At 38.9% G+C, this 27065-nt stretch overlaps 1 protein-coding gene across 5 annotated transcripts in view; it reads right to left on the reverse strand.

Moving 5' to 3' along the window:
• The window catches only part of CDADC1 (cytidine and dCMP deaminase domain containing 1), a 105649-nt gene extending 83478 nt beyond the window's left edge, over positions 1 to 22171 (reverse strand). The window contains exons 1-2 of one of the 5 annotated variants that reach the window (XM_036011388.1): positions 21943 to 22171; positions 20180 to 20277 (exon numbers count right to left, since the gene is read on the reverse strand). In XM_036011388.1, coding sequence (XP_035867281.1) covers positions 20180 to 20277; positions 21943 to 22024 — 180 coding nt within the window. In that variant the 5' untranslated portion in view covers positions 22025 to 22171. The remainder of the gene's footprint in view (positions 1 to 20179; positions 20278 to 21942) is intronic. The other 4 variants (XM_036011385.1, XM_028526496.2, XM_036011386.1 and 1 more) reach the window with 4 other exon arrangements.
• Between the last annotated feature and the right edge of the window lie 4894 nt (positions 22172 to 27065).

The raw sequence follows: 27065 nt of genomic DNA on the forward strand, positions 1-27065 counted from the left end.
ATGATACAGAGGATCAAAACAGTGAGCTGGAGGACAAAGTAGAAAAAAATAACAGAAAGAGTAGGAGTTGGAAAACAGACTCAGAAAGAATGAACAAGTGGTGAGGAAACTGCAAGACAACATGAAATGTAATAATATATGTATAATAGGGATACCAGAAGGAGAAGACGAACAAGGGATAGAAAACCTGTTTGAAAAAGTAATGATGGAAAACTTCCCTAATTTGATGAGATAAAAAGTCACACAAATCCAGGAAACACTGAGGGTCCAAATCAAGATGAACTCCAAGAGGCCCACTTCAAGACAGACCATAATTAAAATAGCAAAATTCCAAGACAAAGAGAGAATCTTAAAGGCAGCAAGGGAGAAACAGGAAGTAACATACAATGGACCCTGATGAGACTAGCAGCGGACTTCTCAATGGAAACACTCCAACCCAGATGAAAATGGTAAGAAATATTCCAAATTATGAGAAGCAGAGGCCTTCATCACAACTACTCTATCCAGCAAAGCTCTCAACTAACATGGAAGGCCAAATAAGGAGTTTCCCAGAAAAAAAGAAGTCTAAAAGAATACACCTCCATCAAAGGAGCTCTGCAAGAGATGCTAAAGGAATGCTTTAAGAAAAGGAAGGAAAAGAGTGAGAGAGAGAAAGAAACACAGGTACAAAAAACTGGCAATGAATAAGTACCTATCGATAATAACCTTAAACATAAATGGATGAAATGCTCCAATCACAAGACATAGAATAGATGAATGAATAAGAAAGCATGACACACACATGTTCTGCCTCCAGGAGACCCACCTCAGAAAAAAAAGACTTACACAGACTGAAAGTGAAGGGCTAGAAACAAATTTTCCAAGCAACTGGACAGGGAAAAAAAGCCGGGTTAGCAATACTCATATCACACAAAATAGCTTTCAAAAAAAGGGCCATAAAAAGAGACCCAGAAGGTCACTTCATAATACTCAAGGGAAGAATCCACCAAGAAGACATAAACAGTGTAAATTTATATGCACCCAAGATAGGAGCACCCAAATACATGAAAAAAAAATTGGAGGACTTCAAGAAATATATCGACAGCAACACAATTATGGTAGGAGATTTCAACACTCTACTATAAAAAACGAATAAATCTACCAAACAAAATATGAACAAAGATATTGCAGCACTGAACAATGTCCTAGATCAAATGGACTTAACCAATATATATAGAGCCTTTCATTTCAAAGAGGCAAAATACACATTTTCTTAAACACACATGGAACATTTTCAATGATAGACCACATGATAGGCCACAAAACAAGCCTCAACACATTTAAGAAAACTGAAATCATATCAAGCATTTTCTCTGACTACAAGGGACTGAAACCAGAAACCAATCTCAAGGAAAAAAAATCTAAAGCACTGAAACTCATGAAGATTGACTAGCATACTATTAAACAATGAATGGGTCAAGAATGAGATCAAGGAAGAAATCAAAAAAATTTCTGGAAACATGAAAATGAACGCACAGGAACACAAAATGTATGGGACACAGTGAAGGCAGTTCTGAGAGGGAAGTTCATAGTGATACAAGCCTACCTAAAAAAGATAGAAACATTTCAAATAAACAACCCAACTCTATGCCTACAAGAACTCGAGGAACAACAACAAAGACAACCCAGAGCAAGTAGAAGGAAGGAAATGACCAAGATCAGATCAGAACTAAATGACACAGAGACTAAAAGCACAATTCTAAGCATCAATGAATCCAGGAGCTGGTTCTTTGAAAAGATAAACAAAATGAACAAGCCTTTAAGCAGGCTCATCAAGAAAAAAAGAGAGAGGACGCAGATAAATACTATCAGATATGAAAAAAGAGAGATTACAACTGATACCACAGAAATACAAAGGTTGGAAGAAATTACTATGAAGACCTATATGCCAAGAAATTTGAAAACCTAGGTGAAATGGGCAACTTCTAGAAAAGTATAATCTTCCAAACTGAATGAAGAAGCAGCAGAAAGCCTGAACATACCAATAACAGCAGACAAAACTGAAGCAGTAATCAAAAAACTCCCAAGACACAAAAGCCCTGGACCACATGCTTTCACAGGAGAATTCTACAAAGCATCTGAGAAACAGCTAACCCCTATCCTTCTAAGATTATTCCAAAAATCCAGGAAGATGGAAAACTCCCAAACATTTTTTATGAAGCCAGAATCATCCTAATCCCAAAACGAGATAAAGATATAACAAAGAAAAAAAAAACCGTCAGGCCAATATTTCTGATGAACAATAATGCTAAAATCCTCAAAGAAATATTGGCAAACTGCAAATGCCAATACTTTAGAAAGATCATACACTGTGATCAAGTGGGATTCAACCCAGGGATTCAAGAATGGTACAATATTTGCAAATCAATAAACATAATATATTAAATAAACAAAACGAATGACAAAAATCACATGATCATATCAATAGATGCAGAAAAAGCATTTGTTAAGGTACAGCACCCATTTATGATAAAAACATTCAGCAAAGTGGGAATGGAAAGAACATACCTCAACATAATAAAAGCCATATATGAGAGACCTAGACCCAACATCATTATCACTGGGTAAAACTAAGAGCTTTCCCACTAAGTTCGGGAACAAGACAAGGTTCTCCACTTTCACCACTTCTATTCAATATAGTATTGGAAGTCCTGGTCACAGCAGTCAAACAAGAAAAGGAAATAAAAGGCATCCAGATTGGAACAGAAGAATCAAAATGGTCACTGTTTGCAAATGACATGATAGCGTACAAGGAAAATCCTATAGACTCCATCAAAAAACTACTCGACCTTATAAATGAATTTGGCAAAGCAGCAGGATACAAAGTCAATATTTACAAATCAAAGGCAGTTTTTGTATACTGTCAGTGAAACAGAAATCAGGAACAAAATCCCATTTGGTATAGCAACAAGAAAAATAAAGTACCTAGGAATAAACCTAACCAAGGAGATAAAAGACCTGTACTCAGAAAACTACACAACACTAAAGAAAGAAATTAAAGAAGGTACAAACAAATGGAAGCATATCATGTGCGTGAATTGGAAGAATTAATATTGTCAAAATGTTCATACTGCCCAAATCAATTTATAGATTCAGTGCAACACATATTCAAGTACCAATGACATATTACATAGATATAGAACAAACACTTAAAAATTTATATGGATCCATAAATACCCTGAATAGCTGCAGCAATTTTGAGAAAGAAGAACAAAGCAGGAGGGATCACAGTACCTGAAATGAAACTGTATTACAAGGCCACTATAATGAAAACAACATGATACTGGCATAAGAGCAGACACATGGACCAATGGAACAGAATAGAGATCCCAGAAATAAACCCAAGTCTCTATGGTCAATTAATATTTGACAAAGGGGGCAGCAGCATAAAATGGAGCAAAAATAGTTTCTTGTAAATGTTTTGTAAAAATTCTCCTGTGAAACATCCAGTCCAGGGCTTTTGTCCTATTTGTACTTCTTAATCCCCTCACATCTTCAGTTATTCCCCTACACGCACACCCTCCCATCTGACAACCATCAAACTGTTCTCTGTATCCATGATTCTGTCTCTGTTTTTCTCACTTGCTTAGTTTATTTTTAGATTCAGTTGTTGATAGATTTGTATTTGTTGCTATTTTATTGTTCACAATTTTGATCTTTTTCTTAAATATGTCCCTATAACATTTCATATAGTAATGGCTCGGTGATGATGAACTCCTTTAGTTTGGTTTTTTTTTTTTGTCTGGGAAGATCGTTATCTGTCCTTTGATTCTAAATGATAGCTTTGCTGGGAAAAGCAGTCTTGGCAGTATGTCTCCATTTTGCTTGATTTTGAATATTTCTTGCCAATCACTTCTAGCCTGCAAAGTTTCCTTTGAGAAATCAGCTGACAGTCTAATGGGAATTCCCCTGTAGATAACTAACTGCTTTTCTCTTGCTGCTTCTAAGATTCTCTCTTTATTTTTAACCTTTGGCATTTTAATTACATATTTTGGAGTGGGACTCTTTGCATTCATCTTGTTTGATGCTCTCTGTGCTTCCTGGACTTGCACAACTATTTCCTTCACTAAATTAGGGAAGTTTTGTTTCATTATTTTTACAAGTAGATTTCTAATTTCTTGTTCTTTCTATTCTCCTTCTGGCATCTCCTATGATGTGAATGTTAGACCTCCTGAAGTTGTCCCAGAGGCTGATTATACTATCCTTATTTTTTTTAATTCCTTTTTCTTCTTATTGTTCTGATTGCTTATTTTTTGTTTCCTTATGTTCCAAATCATTGATTTGATTCTGAACTTCATCCATCCCACAATTGTTTTCCTGTAAATTGTTCTTTACTTCAATTAGTGAATCTTTCATTTCTATCTAGAACTTCCTTATTCTGTTGAGGTCTTCACTAAGTTCTTTGAGCATCCTTATAACCAGTGTTTTGGACTATACATGTATAGATTCATTTTCTCTATTTTGTTTAGCTCTTTCTGGAGTTTGATCTGCTCTTTCATTTGAGCCATGGTTCTTTGTTTCTTCGTTTTGGCAACCTCCCTGTGTTTCTTTCTGTGAATTAGGTAGAGCTGTTATGACTCCCTTTCTTGGTAGCATGGCCTAATGTAGTAGGTGTCCTGTAATGTCCAGTGGCATAGCTTCCCTATCACCAGAGCTGGGTCCTCAAGGTGCACCCTTTTTGTGGGTTGAGTATACCCTCCTCTTATAGTTGAGCCTTGATTGTTGTTGGTAGATCAGTGGGAGGGATTTACTAAGGCTAGTCAGCTGCAAGGACTGTCTGTGACCACTGACCACCTACTTGTGATTTCCATGGAGGCTCAGAGGTGTCAGGTCACGGTGATGGTGCTCAACATGGTCTGTAGCTGTCCACTGGGAGCTCAGACTCTGGGATTTCTCAGGTGGCGTACCCAAAGCCAATCTCTACCTGTGTTTTGCCCAGAGTCACCCTTCCTGAGCTATAAAGCAACCTGAGATGGCTGCTACTTGTGCTGGGCTTGTTGATTTGAGGCAAAACCAAGCTGTGAATTTAGCCTGACTGCTGGTAGTGGTGGACCTGGGGCCAACTAGCAACAGGTACAAGGGCTAGGGCATTACTGAGGCTTGCTGTTGCTTATTTGAGTGGACCTAGGAAGTTGTGAAGCATGCAACCATCATATGGAAACATAGCTTGGGTGAGACAGTAAGTTGGGTGGGACAGAGTCTCTGGGGATCTCCAGGGTGGAACAGTATTAGCTAGGTTGATGCAGTCTCAGATATTGCAGCAACCTGCTGGCTCTGTGGTTCTGTGGTGGGAGGGTTCAAGAAATAGATAATGGCTTCAGCCCATTATTTTTCCTGGGAAATAGCTGTCCCCCAACACTCGTCTTGATGCCAGACACATCAGTTTCTCCACTGGTGCCTTTGGAACTCTTACCCCAGTGCTGGGGCTCAAAGGGAGCAAGTCTTAATAAGTCTCTGTGTGCGTTGTTTAACAGGAACTGCTTGGGACTCTAGAAGTTTTTCCCACCGATCCAGCTGTTTTTTGCAGCCAGAAGTTATGGGGACTTATCTTCCTAGCACTGGAACCCTGGGCTAGGAGGTCTGGTGTGGGGCTTGTACTCCTCACTCCCAAGATATCCTTTCTGATCTGCATCTACCAAACGTGGATTTGGAACCAGCCTGTTTCACATCTGTACCCATGCTGCCAATCTGGATGGATGTGGTTTCTTTAATTCCATAGTCGTCAGACTTCCATTCAACTTGATTTCTGACGGTTCTGAGTGATGGTTGTTCTATATTTTAGTTGTAATTCTGATGTGGTTGTGTGAGAGGGAGAGCTGTGTTTACCTATGCTTCCATCTTGAGCAGAAGTCTAAAATCAGAATAGTTTTGAGCAGTGGAAAAGTCCAGAATATGGCCAGCACTAAAAAGGACTAGAGGGGAATCACTATTCCCCTTTATCAGTGTAAATTAACTAGATTTGGAAAAAAACTATGTAGTAAAAGCATTAGATATGGATTGTAGTTGGCAGAATAATGGCCTCTCGAAGACCTACTTGTCCCAATTCCTGGAGCCTGTGCCTGTGTTATGTTACCTTGGCAAGTTTTACAGATGGAAGTAAGGCTGCTAATCATCTGACCTTGAGTAGGAGAGATTATTCTGTATTATGTGGGTCAGTCCAATGTAATTACAGAAGTCTTTATAAGTGAAAGAAGGAGGCAGAGAGTCAGTGTCAGAGTGATGAAACATAAGACTTGTGCTTGCTATTGCTGATTTTGAAGATGGTGGAAGGGTTCCATTGTCCAAAGCATGTGGACAGCCTCTAATAGCTGGAAAAGACAAGGAAATGGATTCTCCCAGAACTTCCACAATAAATGAGCCTGCCCATATTTTGACTTTAGCCTAGTGAGATCCATTCTGGTCCTGACTTCCAGAACTAAATAGGTGTTGTTTTAAGCCACCAACTTTTCTGGTCATTTGTTATAGCAGCAATAGGACACTAATACAGATATGTCCATAAATCTTTAGGTTTTGCCTAAAGGCAAAACTTGAAGTAGAAACCTCTGAGCCAGGGCCAAACTCCTTAATCTATTAATTCAACAAACATTTATTGAATACTTGCTATATGGCAGCCATAGACCTAGTTGCTCAGGATGCGGACCTTATAGAGCTTATAATTTATGAACACAGGCAAGTGACTATGAAGTAAGTAGGTGATTAAGACAGGATGATAAAGCAGAATTCTGTAAGTCCCAATGTAGAGAGTATTTGTAACAAACTCGAGAAAGTTTGAGAGTTGGAATGTCAAACTTGGTGAACGGCCATTTCTTAGTCTTATGAAACAAATGCTGGATGCTAGAAAAGGAGTAACATCTAAGTAGTCTATAAGAAAGGCCATGTCCTGGGAATGAGGTTTCTGTTCCAAAAGAAGAGAAGATGGAAGTGATAATGTTGGTAGTGAAATGATAGGGCTGTCGATATTAGTAGTGGTGATGATTATATGAGTTATAATAATAACAGTACTTAACATTGAGTATTTACATGTACCAAGCCCTAAATCAACTCATTTAATCCTGACAACTTTACAAAGTAGCTACTACTGTTCCCATTTTACAAACAGAAAATTGTCACTGAGAAAGTTTACATAACTGAACCATGGTCACATAGCTAATAAGTGGATAAGCCAGAATCTGAGCCTCAAATCTGTTGCCTCACTCATTATGCCACACTGCTTCTGTTTTGGAAAATTACAGTAAGACCCTTAATAATGAAAATAAGGTAGCGGAGGAAAAAATGAGAAGAGTTGGGAGGGACAATGTGTGATATATACAGAAACAAATGAGGGAACAATGAAGTTACCCTATTCTATTCTATTCTACTCTATTCTATTATTTTATTGTTGTTCAAGTACAGTTGTCTCCATTTTCCCCCCACCCTGACCCCACCCATCCCTGCCTCCCACACTTGATCCTATCCCCTTTGGATTTGTCCATGGGTCCTTTAATTATATTCCTTGATGTGATTCCCCTATTTTTCCCTGTTATTCCTCTCCCCACACCCCTCTGGTTACTATTGGTTTCTTCTATATTTCAATTGCTCTGATTATATTTTACTCGTTTGTTTTGTTGATTAGGTTCCACTTACAGGTAAGATCATATGGTATTTGTCTTTCATTGCCCAGGTTATTTCATTTAGCATAATGCTCTCCAGTTCCACCCATGCTATCCCAAAGGGTCAGAGTTCCTTTTTACTTTCTGCTGCATAGTATTCCATTGTGTAAACGTACCATAGTTTTTTGATCCACTTGTTTACTGATGGGCACTTAGGTTGCTTCCAATACTTGGCTATTGTAAATTGTGCTGCTATGAACATTGGGGCGCGTAGGTTCTTTTGAATTGGTGTTTCAGGGTTCTTAGGATATAACCCCAGTAATGGAATTGCTGGGTCAAAAGGCAGTTCTATTTTTAGTTTTCTGAGGAAATTCCATACTGTTTTCCACAGTGGCTGCACTAGTCTGTCTTCCCACCAGCACAGTTATCCTAATTCTTATACTACAGTAATATTTAGATAGTTTAAATACTCTAACTTAACTAAAATGAAACACTATAACCCTTACAAGAGAGAATTACTTTTAAGTGACAGGCATTTTCAACAGTGCTTAATTTCCAGTCCAAAACTTTTCATTATGTTTTTCCCCCAGACGACTCAAAAATACTTTCTCTCCCACTCATTTATCTACTGTTGGGCAGGATTCTTAAAAGTTATTAGTTTTTATACTTGGTATATATCTTACTGAAAAATCCCCAAGGAGCACCCATACAGTATATATATTTGATAACAGAAAATCACAGATCTCAGTTATACATAAGTCCCCCATTTATACATAGGAGATATGTTACACGACCCCCAGTAGATGCCTGAATCCACAGATAATACCAAACCTCATATCTACTATGTTTTTCCTGTATATACATTCCTAAAATAAAGTTCAATTTGTACATTTGACACAATAAGAGATTAACAACAATAATAAAATAGAACAATTATAACAACATACTTTAATAAAAATTATCTGAATATGGCATTATTAAGTAAAATAAGGGTTATTTGAACACAAGCACTGTGATACTACAACAGTCTATCTGATAACTCAGATGGCTATTAAGTGACTAACAGGAGGGTAACATGTGCAGCGTGGACTGATATTCTAGGCAGGGTGGCAAGAAATTTTATCATGCTACTTAAAACAGCATGTAATTTTTTTTCTGAAATTTTCATTTTCATTTTTTCTTTTTTAATATATTTTATTGATTATGCTATTACAGTTGTCCCATTTCTCCACCTTCATTCCCCTCCAAACTGCACACCCCCTTCCACCCACATTCCCCCCTTTAGTTCATGTCCCTGGGTCATAAGTTCTTTAGCTTCTACATTTCCCATACTATCTTGCTCTCCCCGTCTATTTTCTACCTACCATCTATGCTACTTATTCTGTGTACCTGTTTCCCCTCTCTCCTCCTCCCACCCCCCTGTTGGTAACCCTCCATGTGATCTCCATTTCTGTGGTTTTGTTCCTATTCTAGTTGTTTGCTTAGTTTCTTTTTGTTTTTGTTTTAGGTGTGGTTGTTATTGATCATGACTTTGCGGTCTTTTTACTGAACATGTTTTTTATCTTCTTTTCCTTAAATAAGTCCCTTTAACATTTCATATAAAAAGGGCTTGGTGATGATGAACCCCTTTAACTTGACCTTATCTGAGAAGCACTTTATTTGCCCTTCCATTCTAAATGAAAGCTTTGCTATGTAGAGCAATCTTGGATGTAGGTCCTTGCCTTTCATGACTTGGAATACTTCTTTCCAGTCGCTTCTTACCTGCAAGGTCTCTTTTGAGAAATCAGCTGACAGTCTGATGGGAACTCCTCTGTAGGTAACTGTCTCCTTATCTCTTGCTGCTTCTAGGATTCTCTCCTTTACTTCTACCTTAGCTAATGTAATTATGATGTGTCTTGGTGTGTTCCTCCTTGGGTCCAACTTCTTTGGGACTCTCTGAGTTTCCTGGACTTCCTGCAAGCCTCTTTCCTTTGTCAGATTGGTGAATTTCTCCTTTGTTATTTGTTCAAATAACTTTTCCACTTCTTGGTCTTCCTCTTCCCCTTCTGGTACCCCTATAATTTGGATGTTGGAGCATTTCAAGATGTCCTGGAGGTTCCTAAGCCTCTCCTCATTTTTTTTTGAATTTTTATTTCTTCATTCTTTTCTGTTTGGTTGTTTCATTCTTCCTTCTGGTCCATTCCATTGATTTGAGTCCCAGTTTCCTTTCCATCACTATTGGTTCCCTCTGCATTTTCCTTCATTTCACTTAGCGTAGCCTTTATTTATCTAATTTGTGACCATATTCAACCAATTCTATGAGCATCCTGATCACCAGTGCTTTGAACTATGTGTCTGATAGGTTGGGTATCTCCTGGTCTCCTAGATGTATTGGCTCTGGGGCTTTGATCTGTTCTTCCATTTGAGCCATCTTTTTCTGGGTGGGTAGTCTGGTCATGCCTATTACGTACGAGGGGTGGAGCCTTAGGTGTTCACCAGGATGGAGCAACCCACTTTGCTGAGTTGTGATGCTATGTGCGGGGACGGAGTTTGAGAGGGAACAATGGTGCTTGCTCCTCTCTCTGTTGGATTTCAGTCCCTTCCGCCGCTTCCCCCAGGAAAATTGGGCCTTTCTGGTGCTAATTCCTGTGTGGGTGGGCTTGTGCACATTTTAGGACCCCATGGGTCTCTCCAACACACTCTCCCATGAGGCTGGGAGTCTCTCCCGGCGCCTAAACCCCCACAGGTATTTTCAATCAGTGTCTGAGGTTCTACTTCCTGGTGCTGGGACCCTGGGTAGCGCGGTGTGTCTCACTGTCCAATTTCGCCTGGTTTATCTGCGCTCGAATGTAGGACTGCCTGGATAGCCAGCTGCCTTGCGTACAATGCCTCGCTTCACAATCGCCGCCTCGCTTCACAACTGCTGCCTCACTGGGTCTGCCCATTGCCACCCCGCTTCTGGGGTGTGCCAGCCACTTGCACGCCTAGGGCCTGCCCGCTGCACTCTTGCACCCGGAATGCCTTACGCGCCCAGTGCCACCGCTTTTTGTGCCCTGACCCCTCTCCGCCTGGCTGTCTGACTCTGCCCTTCCTACCGGTCTGGATGGATGTGTATATTTTAACTCCTTGGTTGTTTGACTTCCATACCAGTTCAGTTTTCCATCAGTTCTAGTTGTTTATCTTGTTTCTAAAGTGTTGCTGACCTAAAAAAGGTGACTAGGTTGAGAAGAAAAAAGAAATGTATGGTTCCACTACAACTTCCAAAGGTCTGGGTAAAAGGAGGTGGCAGAGAGAAAATGGCAGCGTGATAGGAGGGAGCAGATTCCACTTCCTCCTACACATGGGAAAAAACCTAGCCGATCTACACAGGAACAGAGCAAACAGCCAACAGTACCACAGCATATATGAAAATAGGAGATCAAAAATTGTATCAGACATTGAAAAACCAGATGGTAAAGAGAGAGCTTCAGGATAACAAGGGCCCAGGGATCAGAGCTGGGACCAGGGAGGCTGTAGCCCCAGGCTCGGCACTACCAGGTCTGCCTCAGGGCACTCGGTAGAGTTGGGTCAACTGCTCCCTCCCTGGCCAAACAAGGATTGAGCAACACCAGGGGAGGCCTGGTTGCTTGAAGGCACAGAGAGGGGAGTGAGGACTGAGTGACAATCACACGGGGACGGTGAGCATCCATGAATAGCCCTGGGAAGAGTGTGCACAGGAGTCCAGCCTGTGAAACAAAGGCCTGGCAGTGCGCCTCTGTCCACAACCTGGGGAGAGTGTGTTTTGTGGAAGACTCAGAGCACACAGCTGTGAACTGGAGGGAGCGTGCTTAAGAAGGCCCAGATTCCACACCCAAGGCCCTGTGGAGAGGCACCAGATGGGCTACCAGATGGGCTATGGGGAGCATGTGAGGCTAGCCCTGGGAAGAGTATGCACCGAATGGGAAGGGAAAAAAGCAATACCAACTGCCCCTCAGCCTGCTGAAGCCAGCAAGACCAGAAAAACTGCTTTGGCCAGTTTGAAACCAAGAAGTTTTTTTGTTTGATTGTTTGATTTCTTTTAAGTAACTTTTATTTTTTAATTATTATTATTTTTGTATCTCTCAATTCCTTTTGCTTCTCTTTCCTTCTTTCTAGTGTTATTCCTTCTTCCTTTCTTTACAATTTTATCTCTTCTTCCTTCCATCTTCTGTTTTTTTTTTTTCAAACCTGCAAGTTATTGCATATTGGTATTATCATTTTTTCATTATTCATACATTTTTTATTTTAATAGTATTTTGGTATTCCTCTTCTTTCTGAATTGTCTTCTTTGCTTGGCTGCTTATACTGTATCATTTGATAGGTTTCCCCTGTTATCTCATTCACAGTGTATTGCTAATTTACTGTCCTTCACTGCATTTGTGTTCCATTAGTGCACCTCTCAAGGTTCTATTCTCCCTATTCTTATCTAGATCTCACAGATTCTGTCATGATTGTTGCTCTACTATTACTGTAAATAATAGCTATTGCATACAATTGTAAACACTACATAACACCCCTCCCAGATCTTACCCTATTTCACGGTTTCCTGAACTCTATTACTGTAGTGGTTAACTCTATTCTCTCAACACACTACACCTATTTACTATCCTTTACTCTCACCTTACCTCAGAATCTGACCTCCCACAACCTCAGTGCTTTCTAGATCCAACTCACAATCCTTCCCTCCCCAACAAGAGTCTTATCTTCTTTCCATCCTTTCTAAAAAGTGGCTAGTTAGGTGGAAGATCATGGTTAACACTATACATAGCCAGAGGATCTCCTATCTCTTCTCTACCAGCTGCTACAGTAAATATCATAGAATACTTTCTTGCTGTCTTAAACCATTTTGCCTTACGCCTCCAACTGATCATAAAAAAGAGTAGGGGGAAGCTGTGAACACCAGGATACCCGAACGAGACTACACCACTGAGTCTCACAGGTTCTACCACAGAAGTTCACACCATAATCACAGAGAACCAGAACAGATCAGTTTAAGAAACAGAAACTAACAAGAAGAATCTCACGGACAATGAGAAAACAAAGAAACAATCCCCAAACGAAGGGAAAGGAGGAAGCCTCAGAGAGAATGCTAAATAAAATACAGGCAACTCAACTATCAGATATTGAGTTCAAAGCAATGATTATCAGGAAGCTCAACAAGCTCACAATGAGCTACCAGAAACTACAGGGAAACTACAATGAACTCACTGCAAACTATATCAACATGAAAAAGGAAATAGAAACTATCAACAAGGCCCAAGAGGAAATTAAAAATACAATTTCTGAACTGAAGAACACAGTAAAAGAAATCAAAAGCAGGATCAATGGAGCAGAAGATCTGTTCAGTGAATTGGAGGACAAAGAAGAAAAAACCAAGCAGAAAGAGCAAGAGAAGGAAAAGAGGCTCAGAAAGTATGAAGAGGGATTAAGACAAATGCAAACAATGTGAAACGTAATAATATCCATATAATGGGTATACCAGAAGGAGAGGAAGAAGAGCAGGGGATAGAAAACCTATTTGAAAAGGTAATGGTAGAAAACTTCCCCAATTTGATGAGAGAAAAAGTCACACAAATCCAGGGAACACAGAGAGTCCCAATCAAGAGGAACCCAAAGAGGCCCACCTCAACACACATCATAATTAAAATGGTAAAATTCCAAGACAAAGAGATACCTTAAAGGCAGCAAGGGAGAAACAGGAATTAACATACGAGGGAGTGCCAAAAAGGCTAGCAGCTGACTTCTCAATGGAAATGCCCCAAGCCAGAAAAGAATGGCAAGAAATATTCCAAGTAATGAGAACCAGGTCTGCAACCAAGGCTACTTTACCCAGCAAGGCTCTTAATCAAGACAGAAGGCCAAATAAGAAGCTTCCCAGAGAAAAGAAGTCTAAAGAATACACCTCCACCAAACCAGCTCCGCAAGGGATGCTAAAGGGACTACTTTAAGGAAAGAAAGGAAAAGAGAGAGAGAGAGGAAGAGAGGTACATAAATGACAATGAATAAGTACCTATCAATAATAACCTTAAATGTAAATGGATTAAATGCTCCAATCAAAAGACATAGAATAGCTGAATGGATAAGAAAGCATGACCCACACATATGCTGCCTACAAGAGACCCACCTGAGAACAAAAGACCTATGCAGGCTGAAAGTGAAGGGCAGGAAACAAATTTTCCAAGCAAACAGATAGGAAACAAAAAGCTGGGGTATCAATACTCATATCAGACAAAATAGACTTCCAAAAAAGGGCCATACAGAGAGACTCAGAAGGTCACTTCATAACAATCAAGGGAAGAATCCATCAAGAAGACATAAACATTGTAAATATATATGCTCCCAACATAGGAGCACACAAATACATAAAGAAAATCTTAGAGGACTTCAAGAAAGATATTGACAGCAACACAATTATAGTAGTGGATTTTAATACCCCACTCTCAAAAATGGACAGATCTTCCAAACAAAATAACAAAGATATTGTGGCATTGAACAATGCCCTAGATGAAATGGACTTACCTGATATATAGAGAGAGAGCCCTCCATCCCAAAGAAGCTAAATACACATGGAACATTTTCAAAGATATACCACATGATAGGACACCAAACAAGCCTCAACAAATTCAAGAAAACTGAAATCATACCAAGCATCTTTTCGGATCACAAGGGACTGAAGCTAAAAACCCACCCTAAGGAAAAAAAAAAACAAAATACTCAAAATCATGAAGACTGAATAGCATGCTATGAAACAACGAATGGGTCAAGAATGAAATTAGGGAAGAAATCAAAAAGTTTCTGGAAACAAATGAAAATGAACTCAAAACAACCTAAAACTTATGGGATATAGTTTCATAAGGCAGTCCTGAGAGGAAAGCTCATAGCGATACAGGCCTTCCAAACAAACAACCAAACCCTATGTCTACAGGAACTCAAGGCCCAGAGCAAGTAGAAGGAAGGAAATGACCAAGATCAGATCAGAACAGAACTAAATGACATAGAGACTAAAAGCACAATTCTAAGCATCAATGAATCCAGGAGCTGGTTCTTTGAAAAGATAAAAAAAATGAACAAGCCTTTAAGCAGGCTCATCAAGAAAAAAAGAGAGAAGACCGAAATAAACACAATCAGAAATGAAAGAGGAGAGATTACAACTGACACCACAGAAATACAAAGGATTGGAAGAAATTACTACCAAGAACTGCATGCCAAGAAATTTGAAAACCTAGGTGAAATGGTCAAAGTTCTAGAAAAATATAATCTTCCAAAACTGAATAAAGAAGCAGAAAGCCTGAACAGACCAATAACAGCAAGTGAAAGTGAAGCAGTAATCATAAAACTCCTGAAACACAAAAGCCTGGACTTGATGGTTTCACAGGAGAATTCTACAAAGCATTTAAGGAAGAGCTAACCCCTATCCTTCACAGACTATTTCAAAAAATCCAAGAAGATGGAAGACTCCCAAACTCTTTTTATGAAGCCAGCATCATCCTAATCCCAAAACCAGGTCAAGACACAACAAAGAAAGAAAACTTCAGGCCAACATCACTGATGAACATTGACGCTAAAATCCTCAACAAAATATTACCAAAACAAATCCAACAATATGTTAAAAAGATCATACACCATGACCAAGTGGGATTCATCCCAGGGATGCAAGGATGGTTCAATATTCTCAAATCAATAAACATAATACATCATATAAACAAAAGCAAGGACAAAAATCACATGATCATATGAATAGATGTGGAAAAAGCATTTGATAAGGTACAGCACCCATTTATGATAAAAATACTCAGCAAAATGGGAACAGAGGGAGCATTCCTCAACATAACAAGTCCATATATGAGAGACCTACAGCCAACATCATACTCAATGGACAAAAACTTAGAGCTTTCCCACTAAGATCAGGAAGAAGACAAGGATGTCCACTTTCAGCACTCCTGGTCAACATAGTATTGGAAGTCCTAGCCACAGCAATCAGACAAGAAAAAGAAATAAAAGGCATCCAGATTGGGAAGGAGGAAACAAAACTGTCACTGTTAGCAGATGCCATGAGAGTGTACATAGAAAATCCTACAGACTTGGCCAAAAAACTGCTTGACCTAGTAAATGAATTTGGCAAAACAGCAGGATACAAAGTCAATATCCAGAAATCAAAGGCATTTTTGTACACCAACAATGAAACAGCAGAAGCAGAAATCAAGAAAAAAAGTCCCATTTGATATAGCAAGAAGAAATATAAAGTATCCAGGAATAAACCTAACCCAAGAGATAAAAGACCTGTATTCAGAAAACTACATAACACTGAAGAAAGAAATCAAGGAAGACACAAACAAATGGAAACATATATGGTGTTCATGCACTGGAAGAACTAACATCATCAAAATGTCCATACTACCCAAAGCAATTTACACATACAATGCAATACCTATTAAAGTAACAATGGCATATTTCACAGACATAGAACAAACACTTCAAAAATTTATGTGGAACCATAAATGATCCCGAATAGCTGCTGAAATTTTGAGAAAGAAGAACAAAGTAGGAGGGATACAATACCTGATACTAAACTGTATTACAAGGCCACTGTAATCAAAACAGCCTGGTACTGGCATAAGAGCTGACACATAGACCAATGGAACAGAATAGAGAGCCCAGAAATAAACCCAAGTCTCTATAGTCAATTAATATTTGACCAAGGGGACAACAGCATAAAGTGGAATAAAAATAGCCTCTTCAACAAATGGTGTTGGGATAACTGGACAGCTAGGTGCAAAAACATGAAACTCGAGCACCAACTTACACCATACACAAAAATAAATTCAAGGTGGATAAAAGACTTAAATATAAACCATGACACCATTAAAGTCCGAGAGGAGAACATAGGCAGGAATATCTCAGATATTTCACACAGCAACATTTTTACTGATATGTCCCATAGAGCAAGGGATATAAAGAAAAGAATAAACAAATGGGATCTCATAAAAATAAAAAGCTTCTGCAAGGCTAAAGAAAACAGTATAAAAAAAAAAGAGATCCAACTGTATGGGAAAACACATTTGCCAATGATACCTCAGAGGAGGGTTTGATCTCCAAGATATATAAAGAACTTACACGACTCCACTCTTAGAAGACAAGCAACCCAATTAAAAAATGGGCAAAGGACTTGAAGAGACATTTCTCCAAGGAAGGTACACAGAGGATCCAGAGACACATGAAAAGATGCTCAATATCACTAGCTATCAAAGAGATGCAAATTAAAACCACAATGAGATACCACTTCACACTAGTGAGAATGAGCATCATAAACAAAGCAACAAGAAACAAGTGTTGGAGAAGTTGAAGAGAAAAAGGAACCCTAGTGCACTGTTGGTGGGATTGCAGACTGGTACCACCACTGTGGAAAACAGTATGGAATTTCCTCAGAAAACTAAAAATGGATCTGCCTTTTGACCCAGCAATTCCACTGCTGGGATTATATCCTAAGAACCCTGAAACACCAATCCAAAAGAACCTACACACCCCAATGTTCATAACAGCACAATTTGCAATAGCCAAGTGCTGGCAGCAACCTAGATGCCCATCAGCAAATGAATGGATCAAAAAACTATGGTACATTTACACAATGGAATTCTATGCAGCAGAAAGAAAGAAGGAGCTTCTGCCCTTTGCGACAGCATGGATGGAGCTGGAAAGCATCATGCTAAGGGAAATAAGCCAGGAGGTGAAAGACAAATACCATATGATCTCACTTTTAACAGTAACCTAAACAACAAAACAAACAAGCAAAATATAGCCAAAGACACGGAAATAGAGACAGGCAGACAGTGACCAGAGGGGAGAGGGGAGGGAATTTCAAGGGAATTTCAGGGTAGAATCAGAAGGGTTTACAGTAACAAATATAAAGGATACATGGACAAAAACAAGGGGTGGTGGAAATGGGAGGGAGGTGGGGAGGAATGGGTGGGTGGGCTGAAATGGTAGTAAAGGACAGAAAACTGTACTTGAACCACTATTAAAATAAAATTTTTTAAAAAAAGGAGGTGGCAAATTGTGAGGGACACCACACACAGTAGAAACTCCCTGTGCCAATGTGAAGAGGACATATGTGAACTTATATGTGACTCAGGAGAAAAGTAAAATGTTTTTAACTCGCCTGAAAAATAAATAAATAAATACATACATAAATAAATTGTTGCTGACCTTATTTTGTTTGTGCGAGGAGGCACAGAGGGTCTACCTATGCCTCCATCTTGGCTGGAAGTCCATTTAATATTTTTAAACTTTGGTTGACTGTGGGTAATTGAAATTTCAGAAAGCAAAACCATGGATGAGGGGGGACTACTGTATTTAGAAGTGGCTGTTAGTTAATAATACACTAAGGCTGGTAAATATTACAATTTAAATGTCCAGGAATAAAGGAATATTTATGGTACATTCACACAATAGACTCTTATGCAATCATTAAAATAATAACAAACACATACATATACACACACATATATATTATACTAATATATATTCAATACAAAAAATTAAAATGGGATCAAATCTTGATATTAAAAGGTTTCTTCAAAATTAGTATTCAATCTCTATGAAGGGTTCAGAACAGGCCTCCCCAATATATGTCACTTTGGCATGTAAATTATTTTGAGCTGAAAGCAATCGAGACCCTGAGGGCTCACGAGAAACTTTTACCTCACCCTTAAAGAATTTAAAATAGGGGCCTTGCCAATAATACAAGTTATCACCAGAAATTACTTTTTATGGACCATCTACAGGGTAAACTTCTAATTACTGAGTATTTTCTCTTATAATCTTGAGAATGACCTTCCTCCCTTCTGATACCCCAAGGCATTTTATAGCATCTTTAGCTGAGAATATTATATATATACCTCCGTCTCTGAAATTCTCATGTATGTGGAATTCCCGTGTGTGTGTGTGTGTGTGTGTGTAAACATATATAATTAAATTTGGTCATCTTCTCGTTAGCCTGTCTCACATGTACTTTATTTTTAGACCAGCTGAAAGAACATAGAACATCAAAGCTTTTACTTCCTTCACACTAAGAAACCCAGATTTTCAAATATATTTTTAAAAAGTCTTAAGTTTATAAACTATTTGCTTCTGTCTCTTAAAAACAATTTTTTTCTGCAAAGAAACAGAGACAAACCAAAAAACCCCATGAGCCTGAAAATCTTCTACTTACACAAAATAATATTATGCTATCAAGAAGTACAAAGAATAAAGAACTTCAAAACCATGAAAGAAAAAGGATTTTCTCAAAGCTATTAATGACAATGTAGAGCCAGGATAAATACTAACTCATTCTTCATGTCAATGAAAATGCAACCTACCCTGTGAATTCTTCCCTCATTTCCACATTTAGAAACTGCCCCTCAGTCTCAATCTTGGTAGCATCTTGTATTTTTAATTGACTCCACTGCCTAATTGTATCTTATTTGTTTAAATGCTTTGTTTTTGTCCACATTAGAAAGTAAAGATTATGTCTTTTCTTTTTGTATATCCAGTGGCAAGCACACAAATTCATCCACAGTAAAAAATGAAAAAGGAAAGAGGATGGTTATGAATGGCCTCATAATGTGAGAATTTAAGGATTTACAAAGTTTTCCTGTGGAAAATCTGAAAAAACCTTTCCATAGAGTTATTGGCAAGTTGAAAACTTCAATAAGCATATGCAGAATACAAGTACAATTTTATAAAAGGAAAAAAACCCTTATGCTTAAAAAAGATTGAAGAGAAACACCAAAATGTTTAAAGTGATGTTGTTAGAAGCCATAGGTAATTCTTCCCCCTTTTCCTGTTTTCAAAAATGTCTTAAATGCTTAATCTAATCTATACTATTTTCCATAATGACTTTGGCTCCCTAAAAATTAATGACAACAATCTACACTTCCAAATCTATCAAACCAAAATGGTGAGAACCATGCTATTCCATACATGGAGGAAAATGATGAGAACAGAGTACCCTGCCACCCTAAGGGCAGGAGAAAGAAAAGATATAGACTGACTATACTTCTAATACATTAGCTTTTATTATTATTCTTCCAGTATATTCCTAACCTGTTTTGATCATCTCTTTTGATATCCAAAAAAGAAAAGAGACTATTTACATGGAACAATCGCATTCTTAGATTACCTATTATGACAGTATATGCTAAGGGTCATACCACGTAAAATAAGTCATGGTCTCTATTTTCAAGTAATTTACAGTTTGGTGAGAGAAGGGAAAAACTACCCAGATGAAATGCAAACGTATATCTCGGAGTGATCAATTATGTGGTATAGGTAATAATCTAACTGGCCTACTCAATATATAAATACCATTAATATCTGATAAACATAGCACAGCCAGAGACAGTAACTATGAGCTATTTCAGCTAAGAGTTACAAATATCATACTCAACTGTAAAGATATTTTACAAATTGTAAAGTTTTTTAGTTCATTTTTGACATAAACTAGAGCAATAAAATCAAAATTTAGACCATATCTTTTCTAAATGGTTAGAATTATCTAAGAAAAAAAAATATACCTGAGATTTTTGTCTTCGAGCTTCTACTGCTGGGAAGAGCTCCATCCAAAGACTGAGCAGAGTGAAAAGGTTAACTTTAGAAAGCCTTGGTATTTGACCTACAAAAGAGAAGGCAGACACTTTAAAATGTTGCTAACGACTTAAATAGGAACTAAGCTCCATGCCACTTGGGTGCTGCAGCTTTAGCTCAGCTGCTTTAGCAGGAAGAAGAGAAGGATAAAAGAAGAGAATCAAAGTGCTTTTTTATCAGGAAACTGGCCACCACCTCACTTGTGGTGACCTCCTCTGGCACTTTCCAAAGTTAAGACCTCTTACTCCAGCCCTCACACAGCTGGGGAAACAAAAAGATACCAGCTATGGGAACAATCCAAGGAAGTTATGAAAGGTCCTTGCATCTTACGTCATCACGGAGCAAGCTTTTCTTTTTTCTTTAAATTGTTGACACTATTACAGATGTACTCCATTTCCCCACCCCTTTTTCCCTCTCCACCCAGCCCCCTCAACCTCACCCCAACCTTCATCACATTGTTGTCTGTGCCCATGGGCTATGCATATATGTTCTTTGGCTGGCTTTATTTGGACTGTGGCAAGGGCAGTGGTTACAGTATGGTACTGCAAATGCAGTGATCTCTGAGGGTAAAGCAGCTGAAATATAGGAAAGTGAGATGTGTGGTTATGGACAGCAGGACCAATAAAATGGGGTTGTTTGGGTCGAGATAGGATAAAGTATATAAAATAAGAAGGCATCACTCATGTCAACCAAGATGGCTGCCAACCAACCTTGACATTTTAACTCAAGAAGGAAACTAAGTCAGCCAGGCAACATGCCAAATGCCTGCCAGGGCAGTACACACAAGATGTGGGCACACCTACTCACAGAGCGCTGGGAGCTTTTGGCCAGTAGCCATGGTATTTCCCAGCTTAAATGCCATGTTTTCAGGTACAATTGGGGTGGACTTCAAACGACCACGGAGACAGCTGAGCTCCACATACCAAGGTGCTGTACCACACCGTGATGATCTCCAGACTGCTGTGCCGCCCACTTGGCTCCAGAAATTCTGCCTTGTAAGGCGCGGACGGCTCCCCAGCCTGCTGTGGTGTCTCCCCTGTGCCCTCTCCTCGGCCGTGGGCTAAGACTCTGGGATTCAGGTTCCTTAACCCCCAATTCTCTTGTGTGATGTTATTATTGTTACTAGATTAGTACAGGTTTGGATTGACTCTACATTAATAAAAGCTGAGTGAATAGCATAGTCACCTGTGTTGGTTCCCTGTTATTTCTCCGTGCCAAGGTCACCTGTGGGACTAGTGGTCCTACAGGCGGCTGGGCGCTTTCGGTTCTTAAGGCCTGGATCAGACCACAGGAGCGGGAATCAAAGCCTGGCTTATAGGAAAGATTCTGTGGCGAAAACATTTGCTCGCGCAATTTGGAAATCAAGTCAAAAGCACGCCTTGGGAAATTTTCAGGCTCGGGGAATTTCCAGCCTCGTCATTTTCCCAGATGCCAGCTATAGGTCCAGGGAGGAAAACTAAAGTGGGGCAGTGGGGCAGTGGAGCGGTGGGGGCGAGCGCGCGATTTTGAAAACAGGTGCATCCAGACTAGGGAATCCCGCTGAATGAAGCATGGACGCGCCCAGGAGGTCAGGAGACATCCAGGGGCAGAACTGCCAGTGAAGGGGAAGGCAGGGAACCTGGAGTTGAACGGACTGCAGAAAAACAGGACAGAGCAAAACGCTGCGGTGGTGGGAGCAGTCTGAAGCACTCACCGATCATGCTGTCAGTCTGGGTGCTGACTGACCGCCCGGCCCCCGCGCTCTCCAGATCTTGCATCTGCCCTGCTTCTTTCATCCCAAGCCTAGCGGTCCCTGCAGCCCAGAAAACCTCTCGCTATTAGGCATGATCTTGGTCACAGAAGCTCCACCTCCCTCCTCCTCCGAGGTGCTGTATAGCAGGAGCCAACTGGTCTCAGCCAGATGACATAAGCAGCCCGACTGCCACTTCCGGGCGCTTTGTGTGACGTCATAGCAAGGCGGGACACAGAGGTGAGGGCTGCCCCTCCTGCCGGCGACTGGTTGGGTAGGATACTCTGTGCAATAAGTCATCTGGGGCCGGTTTTTGGCTGTCTTGGTATTTGGCTGTCTTCTTTGGTTTTGCCGAAGTAAGGTTGGGAGAGGATGTCGACTTGAAGTCCCAGGTTGTCGTAGGTTGATGAGGCCTACTCGGACTTGAGTTTGAGTCAGAGAAGGAATAGAAATGGAAACCTACACTATCTGTCATGGTCAAGGCGTTAGGAAATCTCTGAAGGGACAGGGATAGGAAGTGGGAGATCCAGGTAGCTGTTAATATCCTGAGAAAGAATATACGTACTAAGAAAGACTCCTGGTGGCCAACTGGGCTCAAATTTAGTAGCAGAGCCCAGCAGCCATTTCTAAACAGGGGCCTCTCATGCAATGGCAATGGCACTTCAAGGAGATGACTACACTAACTGCCTGCCTGTACTGTGTTCCTGCCGTCTGAACCAGCCCTTAAAAAGGAGTTTCTGGAATTGTATTTCATCCAATAGGACTGAGACTTTCCCCCAAAGAACAGGAGCTGTGCAGCAGTATCCCTATTAGTATTTGCACTGACCAATCAGGACAGTGCTTTTTTTGGACGCTCAAATTTCAGGAATTTGAAGTCCTCATTTGCAACCAAGGACCAGAGGCAGCTCCCCTCTGACTCTGAGAGTGCACTTTCCTTTTCCACCAAAAATGGAAGACTGGGTTTCCCCAGCTGAGTGAAACACCTCGTGGCCTTACTGCTCTATAATTGAGCTGTAACAATATTGAGCTGTGCCGTTCCACAGCAGTGCTGTATTGCATTTGGGCTGTTTGCACCAAATAAAGTTTCCTTCTTCATCACACCTCAAATTGGGGATTTCTGTTGACATTGAACTGGCACCAACAAACATTGGCTGACAGCTTCTTACCAAACACATAAAGACATTAAGAGGTGGAACTGTGATTATGAGAGGTGAGGGTAGGAGGTGATAGCAAGCAACCCCTAGAATATCTGAGAAGTACCTGACATTGTAGATTTGTACCCTGTGCATTATATTTTGTTTTATAAGTATCCAAGTCATGACTCAAAACGAAGATCCTGCCTCCCTGCCTCCCCTCAGCCCAGTTTCCATCACCAACTCATTTTGTTATCACAATTTGAAATACTGACAAATAAGACATAAAAACTGCTTTTGGAAAGCAAAAGCTGAATGTTATTAAAGTACATTATTTTGTAAAGAACTGATGTGAAGAATCTTCAGTGTTGAAGGGTATGGGTCTGGTTCATTAATTTTCACTACTGTATAGTATTTCATTGTGGCTATACACCACAATTTATACATATTTGACTTAGAGACATTTTCACCATCTCCAGCTTTATGTTATTGTAAACAGTACTGCTGCTATAAACATTTTGGTATCTATTTCCTTATGTTCTCATAAAAGCATTTCTTTAGAGACTGTACTTAAGAGTAGAATTTTTGTGTTGTTACTATCAATTTACCAGATACTGCTGAAAAGTTATCCAAAGAGATTAGACCAATTTATTACATAACTCTATATCCCCACTAATTCTTGTTATTGCCAAGCTGTTAATGTTTGCCAATTTGATTGGTATAAAAGGGTATCATGATTTTGATTTTCCAATTTTTAAAATTAAATTTATTGGGGTGACATTGGTTAATAAAATTATATGGGTTTCAAGTGTACAATTCTATAATATATCATCTGTATATTGCATTGTGTGTTTACCACCCACCTCGTTTTTACTTTAGTTGAACATCTTGCCATATACTGGTTAGTCATACATGTGTCTTCTCTATGAAATGCCCATTAACCACTTTTCTATGTGGTTGTTTTCTATTTTTTTATTCGTTTTTAAGAATTCTTTATATATTCTGGATATTTATTCTCAGTTGGGTGCACATATGATAAATGTCCTCTCCCCATTTGCCACTTGTTTTTTCACTTACTTTATATGTCTTTCAGTATACAATTCTTTATTTTAATATGTCAAGCAGTAATCATTTTCATTACTAGGTTTTATAACTCGGTATCTTTTAAAAAATGTTTCCTATCCAAAGTTACAAAGATATTCTTTTACATTTTCTCTAAAAGTCATAAGATTGTCCTTTCACATTTACATCCTTGTTCATGTAGAATTTATTTTTGTGTATGATGTGAAGTAGTGGTCTGATTTTATTTTCCATTTGGATAATCAATTATCCTAGCACCATTTCCTCATTGATCTTCACTGTCACCTCTCTCATAAATCAAAATTCCATATACACATGAGTCTTTTTCTGGGCTTTAAATTTTATGTTAATGACTTATTACAATACTCCCTCCACAAACACCTTTTATTTTCTTCAGAGAAATATTGGATATTTTTGGCCCTTTAATCTTCCATGTAATTTTAAAAATCATGTTGTCACATTTTTCAAAAAATTCCAAAGAAATACCGATTGGAAGTGATTGAATTTTAGTACATAGATTTCCTATTCCTGAACATGGTATATTGGTGTGAACATGATTTCCAAATGGTTTTCTAAAGATTTCATAATGTATCTTCACAAAGATTATATATAATCCTATTGTTGTTTTAATTCTATTTTGTTGCTATTGTAAATGACATATTGTAACAATTTTTATTTGTAAGTATTTGTGGCTAGTATGTAGAAATACAAGTGATTTCATGTTTCTCTTAAATTGAGTCATCTTCCTAAACTTTCTTATTAATTTTAGTACCATTTCCTTTTAGTTTCTCTTATTTCTAGATCAAAACTACATCATCTGCAAATAATGACCACTTTATTTCTATCTTTCTATTATTCGAACCTTTTATTTCATATGATTGTCTTAACTCTCTATAGGGTCACAGGGAAATATGGAATAGAGGTAAAGGATCCTTGCTTATTCCTGATTTTAAAGGAAATGTTTTTATTAGATATTAATATTAAAGTATATTCGCTGTTTGCTGTAGATTGTTGATAGCTGTCTATTGTCAGATTCTGCAAATTTCCATTTTTATTTTTATTGCTGTTTGAATATAGTTGTCTCCATTTTCCTCCCACCACTTTCCCCTATCCCACCCACACCCACTTCCCACCCTCAATCCTAACTCCTTTGGTTTTGTCCATGGGTCCTTTATACAGGTTACTTGACAACCCTTTGCCTTCTTTCCTCTGTTATCTCCCTGCCCCCTCCCCTCTGTTTACAGTCAGTTTGTTCTTCATTGCAGTGTCTCTGGTTATATTTTGCTTCCTTTTTTGTTTTGTGATTAGGTTCCACTAGTAGCTGAGATCATATGGTATTCGCCTTTCACGTCCTGCCTTACTTCACTTAGCATAATGCTCACCACATCCATCCATGCTGTTGCAAAGAGTAGGAGCTCTTTCTTTTTTCTTTTTTCTTTTCTTTTCTTTTCTTTTCTTTTTTCTCTTTTCTTTTCTTTCTTCTTTCTTTCTGCAGTGTAGTATTCCACTGTGCAAATATACCACTGTTTTTTGATCCACTCATTTACTGATGGGCACCTATGTTGCATCCAGCACTTGGCTATTGTAAATTGTGCTGCCATGCACATTGGGGTGCATAGGTTCTTTTTATTAGTGTTTCAGTTTTAGGGTATAATCCCAGTGGAATTGCTGGGACAAAAGGCAGTTTCATTTTTAGTTTTCTGAGGAAGCTTCATACTGTTTTCCACAGTGGCTGCACCAGTGTTCATTTACACCAACAGTGTACAAGGGTTCCCTTTTCTCTACAACCTCACCAGCACTTTTTGTTTGTTGATTTGTTTATGATAGCCATTCTCACTGGTATGAAGTGGTATCTCATTGTGGGTTTAATTTTGCATCTCTCTAAAGGCTAGTGATGTGCAGAATCTTTTTATATGTCTCTGGGCCCTCTGTATGTCCTACCTGGAGAATTGCTGTTCAAATCTTTTGCCCATTTTTTAATTGGCTTGTTTGTCTTCCTGGAGGGGATTTGTGTGACTTCTTTATATATTTTGGAGATCAAACCCTTGTCTGAGGTATCATTGGCAAATATGTTTTCCCATATAGTTGGTTCCCTTTTCATTTTAATGCTGTCTTCTTTAGCCATGCAGAAGCTTTTTAATTTGATGAAGTCCCATTTGTTTATTCTGAGACATATTGGCAAAAATGCTGCTACATGGAATATCTGAGATTTTCCTGCCTATGTTTTCCTCTAGGACTTTTATGATGTCACAATTTATAGTTAAGTCTTTTATCCACCTTGAATTTATTTTTGTGTGTGGTGTAAGTTGGTGCTTGAGTTTCATTTCTTTTTGCACGTAGCTGTCCATATCTCCCAACACCATTTGTTGAAGAGGCTATTTTTGCTCCATTTTATGCTGTGGCCCCCTTTGTCAAATACTAATTGACCATAGAGACTTGAGTTTATTTCTGGGCTCTCTATTCTGTTCTATTGGTCTATGTGTCTGTTCTTATGCCAGTACCAGGCTGTTTTGATTACAGTGGCCTTGTAATACAGTTTAGTATCAGGTATTGTATCCCTCCTACTTTGTTCTTCTTTCTCAAAATCGCTGCAACTATTTGGGATCATTTATGGTTCCATATAAATTTTGGAAGTCTTTGTTCTATGTCTGTGAAATATGCCATTGTTACTTTAATAGGTATTGCATTGAATGTGTAAATTGCTTTGGATGCTATGGAAATATTGTTGATGTTAATTCTTCCAATATATAACCATGGTATGCTTCCATTTCTTTTTGTTTTCCTTAATTTCTTCAGTGTTGTGTAGTTTTCTGAGTACAGGTCTTTTACCACCTTGTTTAGGTTTATTCCTGGATACTTTATTTTTCTTCTTGC

This window comes from Phyllostomus discolor, chromosome 11 (genome assembly GCF_004126475.2).
Source record: "Phyllostomus discolor isolate MPI-MPIP mPhyDis1 chromosome 11, mPhyDis1.pri.v3, whole genome shotgun sequence".
Lineage (NCBI taxonomy): Eukaryota > Metazoa > Chordata > Mammalia > Chiroptera > Phyllostomidae > Phyllostomus > Phyllostomus discolor.